The sequence below is a fragment of the Cucurbita pepo genome, chromosome 4 (genome assembly GCF_057944985.1).
Source record: "Cucurbita pepo subsp. pepo isolate OVF chromosome 4, ASM5794498v1, whole genome shotgun sequence".
Lineage (NCBI taxonomy): Eukaryota > Viridiplantae > Streptophyta > Magnoliopsida > Cucurbitales > Cucurbitaceae > Cucurbita > Cucurbita pepo.
In genome coordinates this window covers 5,164,921-5,177,302 of record NC_141801.1, presented here as the reverse complement: position 1 = coordinate 5,177,302, position 12,382 = coordinate 5,164,921, and the positions used below count along the sequence as shown (strand labels likewise).

The 12,382-nt window shown below is 35.7% G+C and overlaps 2 protein-coding genes across 4 annotated transcripts; both read left to right on the top strand.

The window, feature by feature from the left end:
* The first annotated feature begins 1,477 nt into the window (after nt 1–1,477).
* Nucleotides 1,478–3,562, top strand: LOC111784232 (Golgi apparatus membrane protein-like protein ECHIDNA). 3 transcript variants are annotated; one of them, XM_023665019.2, is made up of 6 exons: nt 1,478–1,643; nt 2,063–2,119; nt 2,305–2,400; nt 2,515–2,574; nt 2,666–2,792; nt 3,318–3,562. In XM_023665019.2, exons 1-6 carry the CDS (start codon nt 1,629–1,631, stop codon nt 3,404–3,406), a joined length of 444 nt encoding a protein of 147 aa, XP_023520787.2. In that variant the 5' UTR covers nt 1,478–1,628; the 3' UTR covers nt 3,407–3,562. The 3 variants fall into 3 exon arrangements, with proteins under 3 accessions (XP_023520787.2, XP_023520786.2, XP_086979206.1); XM_023665018.2 differs by having other exon boundaries at nt 1,480–1,643; nt 2,197–2,400; XM_087123080.1 differs by having other exon boundaries at nt 1,482–1,643; nt 2,244–2,400.
* A 278-nt stretch (nt 3,563–3,840) lies between these two features.
* On the top strand, nt 3,841–6,123 carry PGN (Tetratricopeptide repeat (TPR)-like superfamily protein). Its single transcript, XM_023665022.2, has 2 exons — nt 3,841–4,524; nt 4,671–6,123. Exons 1-2 carry the CDS (start codon nt 3,910–3,912, stop codon nt 5,865–5,867), a joined length of 1,812 nt encoding a protein of 603 aa, XP_023520790.2. The 5' UTR covers nt 3,841–3,909; the 3' UTR covers nt 5,868–6,123.
* Nucleotides 6,124–12,382: the final 6,259 nt, after the last annotated feature.

Here is a 12,382-nt window from a genome sequence, read left to right as displayed (position 1 = left end):
ATTTGACACTCGATTAGCGCATGTCTCATCTAACCCTCGACTTCTTTGTTTGCCGTCATTGACATTATTCCTTTAATGCGAATGACTCTTTTAAAATCACCGACCTGGTACACCTTCTAATTCACTCTCTGTCCATTTGAACTCTCAAGCCCTCGACAAATGAGCTTAGTTCGTGCTTCATTGACGGGCTAAAACTCCTCCTCAAGGAGTCTAGCTTTTGACCCATAAAGTAAAGTCTTCATTTGACCCTTGGACTTTTTTGTCTTATCCGAGCCACACAAGGCCATATCCAACATCAACCTTCATGTTAGATAAAAAGTTATGATTTTTCTTTATTTAGGTTATTCACACATTTTTAACTTAGTTGATTTTTGTTTTTAGGTTATCTGAATTAACGCGCTTACATATATAATGGGAGAGTACAAATAATAATAATTTGTATAATATTCTATTCTCTATAATTTCTCACATCTTCCATTTTCTTTTCTGTGTTACCACCTTGTTTTTCTTCTCTATGTATTTTTTTTTTTTCTTTCCTCCAGATGATTATGCAATTATAAAGCAATTTTCAATCGTTTATTGTCTTTTATGATTATCCAATTAACAGAAGTCATTTTCAATCTATTTTGTTTTCTTCACTTCCCTACAATGACTATCCAATTCTTATAAGCCATTTTTAATCGATTCTAAATCAATCAATTATGATTTTTTTTGTTTCCTAACAATGACGATCCAATTTACCTGCAATTGACAGAAGTCATTTTCAATCTGATTTTATGTCAAATATCTAAAATCTAAATAATTGCAAAAGTTAAAAAGAAAAAGATATCTAACTTAAAGATAACTTTTCTATTTATTTGCAAAATATAAAGAACAATAGATATGGCGTATGTCAATTGCATTATGACGACGATGTATGATGTTATTTCTTAATATGACAGTATTTTCCATATTAAGTTGAGGTGCATGTTGTGAATGTCATATTGCATTATGTCGATGATTCGGCCTAAGACACAACCCACAAAATGTTCTATATGATGTCAGGATGTTAAGATGGAAAGCTAATGCACATGTACTACTAATGGTAATATAAAGATAAAAACTAAGGTTGTGTCATAAAGACGTTTAAAGACGAGAAACTATAGGGAACTCATGCATTTCTGTATGTACATAAGCATCGGGACACTTCCAACTTTTTATGATGATGAGTACGAACACGTACGCTACAATGATGAGTACGGACGCGAACGCTACAATAATGATGGTGATCATGTTGAGCATGACACTAAGGAGTCTACTAACTTCCAGATGTCGCTACGAACAACTAGCTCGAATATGATGGATCTAGGTGGTTCAGATGTCGTTACGGAGCTCGAATATGATAGGTCTAGGTGGTGCGAACCCCATCATAGAACAACCTTTGCAAGTTCATGCAAGCACTTAAATAAGTCTTCATATGTATAGACATAAACAATTGAGAAATAGGTAAAATTTTATAGGGTAACTTCCACTAAATCGACGCATAGCGACGGAGGGAGTGGCATTTGCTCTCCATTTCTGCATCAACAAGCAAAATTCAACACATACCCACAAAATAATCTCTGCAAAATCTCTCCAACTTCCCGATCATGGATCCGAACGAGGTAAATTTACTCTCTCCAACTTTTAAGGCCTTCCCCCATCTTTATTTTCTCATCTTTACGTGTTTAGTAATGTTGTTGATCTTCTGGGAACGGCATTTCCCCCTCTCCCTGCGCTTGTTGCTAGATCCAATCTTAAATTTTCGCCTGGGGCTACAATGGTGCCTACTTTTTTTTGTTTGTGATTTGATTGAAAGAACCGAAGTAAATGAAAATCCGCGATTCATGTAAGATCTGAGCTAACGACGGGAAAATTATGGAGGATTTTCAAATTAGATTGGTTGAATTTCAACTGGTTTCGATTTCAGATTGCTTGGGTGAATAAAATGAACTTAGGGTTCCATTGGCCTTCTAGATTTGGAATGTTTTTACAGTCATTACTACCACCGTTTTAACTCATACGATCCCTCTAATGCGTACAGCCGCCTGCGGAAAATTATGCGAATCCGAGGACTTGTCTCTTTCATGTTCTTTTTAAGGTATGTTCATATAATGATGATGATAAATGAGTTCATTCTTGAGTGATCTCTGGGGTTTATATGGTTGTTTTGCACAGGCTGGAGCACTGGCTTTTTACATTCTTTCCTCTCTGTTTTTCAATAGCTTTGTTATCATCTTCGTGGTGACTGTTTTTCTGGCTGCTCTCGATTTCTGGGTTGTGAAGAATGTGAGTGGGCGTATTTTGGTTGGTTTGAGATGGTGGAATGAAATAGACGATATGGGTGAGAGTGTGTGGAAATTTGAAAGCCTGGATCAAGAGGTGAGTGCTTAGTTTTTACATCTTCACCACTTGCTTCGCATTTATGTTACCAGGACAGCATTTTAATGTTTATTTCTCGCTTCTAATGCACATGGATCCTTGATTATACCTCAGTCATTGGCTCGGATGAACAAAAAAGATTCCTGGCTGTTCTGGTGGACCTTGTATCTTACAGTAAGAAAATGTTATGATCCCAAATATTTTGATAATTGGCCTGGTAAAGTCTTGTTTGCATGATTAAATGATTATGATCTTCAATGTTCAGGCCGTGGCATGGACTGTGCTGGGAATATTCTCGTTGATAAAATTGCAAGCAGATTATCTCCTTGTTGTAGGAGTTTGTTTGACTTTGAGCATTGCAAACATTATTGGTTTTACAAAATGCCGTAAAGGTAAGCAAGCAAGCCAATAAGTTCTTTTAGTGTTCATACATCATTTCAATCATTGTTTGAAGATCATTGATATCTATTGTAGTGTTTGTATACCAAGCAGCATGGCAGGATATGAGAAGATAGATATCTGTTTCCTTCGTTTATAAACTTGTAGTGTAGCCCTTGGACACATACACATGCATATCGCCACAAATAGCTCATATACATATATATATTGTGATATCCTACATTGGTTAGGGAGGAGAACGAAACACCCTTATAAAGGGTGTGGAAACCTTTCCTAGTTCCCTAGTTCCCTAGCATACGCGTTTTAAAGTCTTGTAAGGAAGCCCAAAAGGAAAAGTCTAAAGAGGACCATATCTGCTAGTGGTGGGCTTGGACTGTTACATATATTATAGTCCCGTTGTTGTTGTTGTTGTTTGGTTTGTTCAAGAACAAAGTAGAAGAAGTAGAATGGAGGGATTATCTGAAAGTTACCGAAGCTTTGTTCTAAGATTGATATAATGTTTGTGATTGTTGTATCAGATGCGAAGAAGCAGTTTCAGCGATTTGCAACACAGACCATTGCTTCCCAGTTCTCCTCTACATTACAATCAGCTTTTAGCGTTGTTTGATGTAAATGTTCATATTATTTTAGGCATTATTATTGCCTTGGATTTTGGGCTTCCTTCTCAACTGTTTTCTTTTTGGATACGAATATTTAAAAGATTGAATAATAATGAGTTGTTGTATTCTGAAAATCCAATGAAATGAATCTTCTTTTTGGTATACATACCCATATGTCCAATTCAATCTTACGGTTTCCATTCGATAGTTCGGATTCTTGAATCATATGAACACACATCGACAACCGTTAATATATACACAAAAACCATTTATTTACACTTTTTTTTTTTAATTAATAGGGACATTTTTAAAACGTGGTACTAACCGATAAGAGTATTAATTTTTAAATTTGATATTTTAAAAAAGTTAATTAAAAACTAAGTTCTTAGAAATCTTTGGGGGGGAAAAACCTATAAATTTCTTGAAGCTTGAAAAAGGCCATTGGGGCGTTACAATGCTCTTAAAAAATTTGAACTGAAAGCTGCGGGGTTTGATCAGAAGCAACACAGGGATGAGCGCCAACAAACTGGCATCCTCCACTCGTTTCCACCCAATCCCATTGATAGTAAGAAACTCTCTCCAATGGATTAACAACTCCACCACTTTACAATCAACCCCACCTTTCACACCAAAATCGCCATCCATTTGGGCTACAAATCTCATCAAATCATACTTCGACAAGGGCCTATCCAAACACGCTCGTAACCTGTTCGATGAAATGCCTGAAAGAGATGTGGTTGCCTGGACTGCTATGATTGTTGGCTTTACTTCTTGCAATGACTATACTCAATCATGGGCTGTGTTCTGTGAGATGCTTAGGAGTCATATTCACCCAAATGCCTTCACTCTGTCTAGTGTTCTCAAGGCTTGCAAGGGCATGAAGGCTCTTTCATGTGGGACTTCGGCTCATAGTTTGGCCACGAAACATGGTATTGACGGGTCGATGTATGTCCAGAATGCACTCTTGGATATGTATGCTACTTGCTGTGCTACCATGGATGATGCTTTGACTGTGTTTAATGATATACCTCTCAAGACTGCTGTGTCTTGGACTACCTTGATTGCAGGGTTCACTCACAGAGGTGATGGCTACAGCGGCCTTCAAGTTTTCAGGCAAATGTTACTGGTAACTATAACCTTAACCATTTTATACTTTTTCCACCACTCTATTTCATCGTTCATATGATAGTTAATGACAAGAACTTATTAAGTACAAAATTGAAAGATTAGAGACCTATCAGATATGCAATATTGAATTTTTTTGACGAACAGGATAATGTTGAACCAAACTCGTTTAGCTTTTCCATCGCGGTTAGAGCTTGTGCTTCAATCGGCTCGTATGCATATGGAAAACAAATACATGCAGCAGTCACCAAATATGGCCTCCATTCTGATATTCCAGTATTGAATTCAATACTCGACATGTATTGCAGGTGTAACTGTTTATGTGATGCAAAAAGATGTTTTGGTGAAATGACTGAAAGGAATTTGATTACATGGAACACCTTGATAGCAGGGTATGAAAGATCAGATTCCAGCGAGTCTTTAAGTTTATTTTCGCAAATGGGGTCTGAAGGCTATGAACCAAATTGTTTTACATTCACAAGTATTACAGCAGCTTGTGCCAATTTAGCAGTCTTAGGGTGTGGACAACAGGTTCATGGTGGAATCATTCGTAGAGGATTTGACAATAGTGTAGCTTTGGTGAATGCACTTATCGACATGTATGCGAAGTGCGGGAACATAAATGATTCACACAAACTCTTCTGTGATATGCCTCGTAGAGACTTAGTGTCCTGGACTACCATGATGATTGGCTATGGATCACACGGATATGGAAAAGAGGTCATTAAGTTGTTCGATGAAATGGTTCGAAGTGGAATTCAACCTGATCGGATCGTGTTCATGGCGGTCCTAAGTGCTTGCAGCCATGCGGGACTTGTGAACAAGGGTCTAAGTTATTTCAGATCAATGGTGGAGGATTACAATCTTAACCCTGATCACGAGATCTATGGGTGTGTCGTGGACTTGCTTGGGCGTGCTGGGAGAGTCGAGGAAGCTTTTCAACTAGTCGAGAGTATGCCATTTGAACCCGACGAGTCGGTTTGGGGTGCCCTGTTGGGAGCATGTAAAGCATATGAGCTTTCAAATCTAGGAAAGTTGGCAGCTCAGAGAGTATTGGATACAAGGCCGAATATGGCAGGGACTTACCTGCTGTTGTCCAATATATATGCAGCTGAAGGCAAATGGGGTGAGTTTGCGAAAATGAGGAAGCTGATGAAAGGGATGGACAACAAGAAAGAAGTGGGAAAGAGTTGGATTGAAATTAGAAATGAAGTTTATAGTTTTGTGGTTGGAGATAAGATGGGGCCTCACATAGAGTGCGTGCATAAAGTTCTTAAACTACTTATTTGGCATATGAAGGATGATGGGGATGTCACAGATTTAGATTCACAACATGAATCATAGACCACATGAATATCAATATTTTCCAAAAACGGCGTCGAAGGTGCTCGAAACAAGAAATGCTGGGGCGATCTTCTTTTATGCTGATGCCACCTTGCCTTCCGCAAAGAAATGCTCAAAGGTACGAATGTCTTTCATATACTACGTACGTATCTACTGTTGATCGAAATATGTCGAAACAAATAACTGAAGTGGAAGAACAACTTGAAGGGAGAGAGGTTTTTGAAGAGGAACCTTAAGCACTTATGCTTGTTAATTCTCTTTGTTGTTGCGAAAATAGCATACATCTCATGAGTATTTATAGCGGAGAAATCCAATCGATCTCCTAAACTTTCTCCTCAAGTTAAGCAACTAAACCCGGTGTCTCTCACAATCCCACGTTGTTCCATGTGTTTCAAGGGCAAGAGCCCATTTGGAAGCCCTATTTCATCTCCATGGTACACTTCATCTGCTTTGCCTTTGATTTCCTGTGTCACAACAGACATTTTTCTCTTTATCATTTGCTTCTGAATCAGCAAGGCAGGGAAAATGATGTAGGATTCATATAGTCCATTGGTTTCTCTTTTGCCCTTCATTTTGTCTGGAATTACACGAATGCCATTGGGAAGAGTAAACAACATGAACAAGCAAGAGCTAGAGAATTCACAAGTTTAGTGTGGTATTGACACTGGCCCACATGCAGGCAGTTGAGAGGAAGAAATAGTATCCTTTCAAGGGAAGGAGGGATGATAGCCAATGAATTTGTGACACGTCAGATATACATACTAAACTGAGGCAATTAAAATTAGTTAATCATTTGTGCATGCAAAATTATTAAAGTTTTGAACTTTTGAATTAATTTAGGTCTTTTGTTTCAAATAATTGCTTATTATGAAACGAAGGGTTTAGATTTTTTTTTTTTTTTTGAGATGTCTATACATAAAAACTTCAAATTGAAGATCGGAATCGATTCACTTGTGATAGCTTAAGACTTTAATTTGTAGAATCATATAACAATTCCCTTGTGATAGCTTAAGACTTTAATTTGTAGAATCATAAGATTGTTATATGTTAGATTGTATTTTGTGTTGTATGATACCATTAGTATGTTTGAAAATTGAGTTACATGATTGACAAATATTGTAAGAAAATTGAATATTGATGTCACGAGTAAGGAGAAGAAAAGGAATAGAAAGAGGCTAGTAAGAGAAGGGGAAACAGATGGTAGAGACATGATCGGAAGTTGAGCAAATGTGGGAGCTCCCCAAGAGGTCAAGTCGATCCAAGGGCACCTATTGGGTCAAGCTCCCTGTCAGACTAGAAGAGAAAGTTCGATCCGATGAGATATTTGTAGCACCTGAAATTTTAAGAAAATAAATAAAAGATATTTTTTCAAACAAAAAAAAAAAAAAGAAAAAAGAAAAAAAGGGAGGGAAGGAAGGAAGGAAAGCAGAATAGCACGCACACAAGTTAGAGAAGATGACCCTAACTAGTCCTCTAACAAGCAAGCCAATTAGTAGGTTACTTCTTTACATTAGAGCTTTGGAGACTTTACCAGACCTGTTAGAGTCAAGCCTCAACTTTCATAATGTGAGTTTCCTTCTCCCCTCAGCTTGATAACTTCTATCTACATCAAGATCTAACCCTGCTCTCTAGTGATCTTCGCCCATTCCATGGCACCTGCATGAAAAGAAAGATCGGCAAATAGCGTACCAATCAGATCCGCCTCTCTAATTCACTTGGAAAAAGACAGACCAAGCAGACAATACTGTCAACGGTTAGTTTTTTAACCTTCTCTTTAACAAATTTGAAGCTAGCCACTTTCACGAGTTTTATTCTTTTGACTTAATGTACGACGTATTGAGAAATTTTTGAGAAATTTGGACTATCCTCGAAGACCAGAAACAAGCTCGAGGAGTCTACATTAATGTAAGTAACCGCATGGAACAAGTTTCTAAGAAATGCTTGTAGAAGTCAATTTGGAATGAGTGCAAATGATTTAGACCATACTTGGGGAAAATATTATATTTATTGTATTTAATATTTAATATGTTAGATATATTATATAAAATTATTTGTTTAAAATTTAAATTAAATTTAAATTAAATATATATTTTGATATTTATGATATTTAAATATGATATAAAGAAGACTATATCATAATATATTAAATATTTAAATATATTATTTAGCAAAGATTTTACGAAAATTTCTACCAGCTTCATATGACTCTTGGTTTTCTTTAAAACTCTACTTCTTCAATTCCTTCGGTGATTATCTTTCTAGAGGCTATCAAGGAGATCTTGTTAAAGAACTTTTACATCGTTGGAATATATCAAGAAGGCTTGGAAGCTACAATTTCCATTCTTAATAAAATCAAATTGGTTCTCAATGTGTCCACTTTAAGAATGAAGAGACTATCTCCAAGATTAGATCTTATCTCATGTTTTTAGGATACCCGAGACTAGCTCCTTGAAGCTAATCCAATCTTTGAGTGGACTCAGGTCTAGATCTTTAATTATCATTGACGATTTTGGGGTGCACGGTCTACTGAAAACATATTGATCTAGGTCAAAATCACTCTAGCTCTAGCATCATAATCTTGACTCAGATAGTTCATGCATGCTTGTTAGGAAGATATTCCTATCAATCACTTGATGCAGCTAGGTGGCTTAACGCGAACTTTTGCCTCCAAGGTATTCTATTCTATTTTAACTCATTGGTCATCTCTAGGTGCTAAGGAGGTCTATTGGGTTCCTAAGGTAGCTAGGTGACTTAAAGCAAACTTTTGACTTCAAGGTACTCTGTTCTAATTCCTTGAGTCTTCTTAGTCTGGGAGCACTAGAGTCAAGACCCTCTGACAGCCGCTCACGATCTTAAGGTGCTTAGTCTATTAGAGGTGTCCTGACCTAGATCATCATCTAGACATCTTGACTCTACACATTAGTCCTTGCTCTGTGCAGATAAACACGGTCTACAAGGAGAACTTGCAATCAATCACCTGGAGCTAAACATACTATATCATGCATTCATACAAGTTCAACGGCGAGATAACATCTATCAATCGCCCAGAGCACACATTACAATATCTCCTGCTCCATTCTAACATGGAAAAAAATATTAAAATTAACATGCATCTTAAATTCTCATCTTAGGGGCATTTCGATAAATATGTATAACATACCAGCATTTTTCATCTAAAATGCCCTTATGAAGTCCTAAACATGCATATTCTAACCACCTAGTAAAATATGCTGGCATACTAACAAATCCTAGCTATTCCTAGAAGTATTACTTGAGAAAAATTCAAATGGCTAATTATATTGGTGATGTGTGCCTTCTCGAACTAACTTTTGGCATGTTATGAGCTCCAAATTTTATGAGGTTTGGCTGGAAGGCTCTAATTATGTAACGACCCGAAATTTTCTACTTAATTTAAGGTCGCTACCGTATAGTACCATCAACATTGAATACGGAAGACTTCATTTAAATTCCATAAAACATCACCTTATCTTAAAACACAGCCATGGACTTACGTATTTCGAAAACATCTTTAAAATGACACAACAAAAGACTAAATAAAATAAATGAGAGTTTAAATTAAAAACATCTTATTCTAGCTTAAGTCTAAGAAAATAAATACCACTATCCTATGCATATGCCATGGTCTCGAATTGCGATGCCGACGTCAGCCGTACAAGAATGCCTTGCCTTAACCTGAAAAATGTAGTAGCACATGGCTTGAGTATTTAAAGAAATACTTACTAAGTGACCCCACTATTGGGGTTAAATGCAACAATCACATGCAATGAAATGATGGGACCTATCTTTCGTTTCGTTTCGTTTCGTTTTCCCTACGGTGCTGTCCTAACAGGTAATCGTGGACGTGTATCATATACTCTACACACAGCCCATACGTGCGAGTATGGGCTCACCAGCTAGTTCGCACACCGCTGGGCCACTTTCCTTATCTGGTGGGCATACTCTGGGAGCCCCTTATGCCGGGACCCGTTAGAACTAGTAACCGTCACGGCAGCGCTATGCAAAGCATAACGATCGTTGTCCTGCCATTGAATGTACGCGTCCGTACCCTTGTGATGGGATAGGGGTATCCCCCCTAATGCATGAACACACATAATGCATGAGGTCCCCACTACTTCTACAATTTCATTATCCTTTAATACAACCCCGCTAGCATTAAGTACATATCATATCATTTTTCATATCGTTTCAGATATCGTTCATCATTCATATCATATCGTTTCTCATTCTTCCGTTATCAAATCATACATAATTCTAACGGGATTATATTTCATGTCATTTATCGTAATTCCATGTCATTCATATCATGTTGTATACACACAATTTAAGAGACCTAACATAACGTTCTATGCTTTTAACATAACATTTCATCATATACACATCATACCATGACATATTGCATCACAATGTATCATATCATAAACAAGTAATAACGTAAACACTTCATAGTCATATCATTCTCTAACTTATCATAGCCTTAACGTTCTTATACCTATCACAGACATATTATTACGTGAACGTACCTTAGTCATATCATCACAAGAACTTAACCTAACGCTATCGTTCTATCAATCTATCACAAACCTATCCCTTTCTACCCGTAACCTAACCGTATTTTTCCATCAATCTCTCTTATCCATATCACTCCGGTAAGTAACCTAACCTTAACGTTTCGTGAACGTATTTTACTCCTATTGTTACATTTCGTTTTTTTTTTTTTTTTTTGCATCCTTCTTGTATCCTATCTCAAACATATTCTTATTCACATCGTACAGTAACTATTATCATACAATTCACATATTATAGCATATACATAACATATAGGAAGCATATCGATACACAGACAATTCACACATATCAATATATATGACACGTGCAGAACCACAAGGCACGTGTCAACATCAAAATATAACCATGTCGATAGTAAGGTCACTTACCTGGTTAGCTTAGGCAGATGTTCTGTCGTTATCCTTAATGAAAGTCCATTGAAATCCAAGTCAACCTATGTGAGCCTATGACATCAGTTTCAAGTTTGAACTCTATAAAATTATTGCCATGGTTAAATTCTGATATTTACTGTTTTATTTTTTAAAAATTATATTCAACAAATCTTTTCTCAATCTTCCCTCTTCTTCTGTAATTATTTTGGAGATATTATACGCCAATTTTTTAATCTATCCTTACTTCTAAATCTTCCCTTTTTTTTTCCTTTCTTTTCAGTTAACAATAGTCTAATTTCAATCTCTATTTCATTTTTTTTCTTATTTCCTCTGTCTTCGATTTAGTTAACAATTATATTCCTTCTGATTTAGTTAATCATTATATTTTTAGCTTTTAATTTAATCAAATTCATTTGGTTATATTCTTACTCTATAATTCATATAAAATTATTGACAACCTAAATTATTGTAACAATTCAGAGATCTAAAATATAATTAGTTGTGATTTCCTAAAATTCATACAAAATTCTTTTCCTTTAATCTCTAATTCAAAACTAAATAATTGTAACCAAATTAATATTACTTAATAAAATAAGAGGAATATTTAACATACGATTACTGACCCATATCTCCTCGACCGAACTAAATCTACTTAAACCTTTTTTTTTATTTTTTTTTTATTTTTTTATTTTTTTTAATTTGTTTTTATAGGAAGGAAGAAATTCTAGGTAAATCTGCAGGATTCCTAATTTGTTGCCAGATTTATTTTTAGGGAAAGAGTGGTGAGAGATTGAAGGAAGTGGAGGGATCCGTTACCAAATGTTTTTCTTTTTAATATATTTTTATTAGTAATTTATTTATTATTATTATTTTATTATTATTATTATTATTATTATTATTTTATTTTATTTTTTCCGGTTGTTACAAATTCAAGCCATAATGAGGTCAATATCGAAATCAGAGCGAAAAACAGTCGAACAAAGGTCAAAATCTATTCAAAATTGGTCTAAACTACATAACTTACTGTTCTTGATGATCGTAGAAACTCTAACTTCCAATCCTATCCTCTTCCGAGTTTCTTCATCAAAGTTCTACAAAATCCCCTAAAAAACAACATATTAAAATTTCAAAGCCTAATTCCTCAAATTTCTTGGATCTAGAGAAAAATCGAGAACAAAAATTCGAAAGTCATTCCTCTTGTTCTTCCTCGATTTTTTATGGATTTGAGTGATTCAAACACTTGGATTGGTTCTCCCAAAATCACCGAGTATTTCGTATTAAGGATCTTTGGCCAATTCCGACTCCAAGCCGTTTGGAATGGATATCAATTTCTCTCTTTTTCTCTCTTAAAATCCTAACTCATTTAAACCAAAACATCTCAATCATGCAACTAGAACTCAAGGAAATGGATTTCATTTATTGTTAGATCGTTACAAATTTGTGGATAATAAATTAGAGTAAGGGTATTTAGTTAATATAACTTTTTTATTTCATTAATGTTCTGGGCTAATTATAGTCATAAATTATGAAAATTACAATTTTTTAGAATGTCTTAGG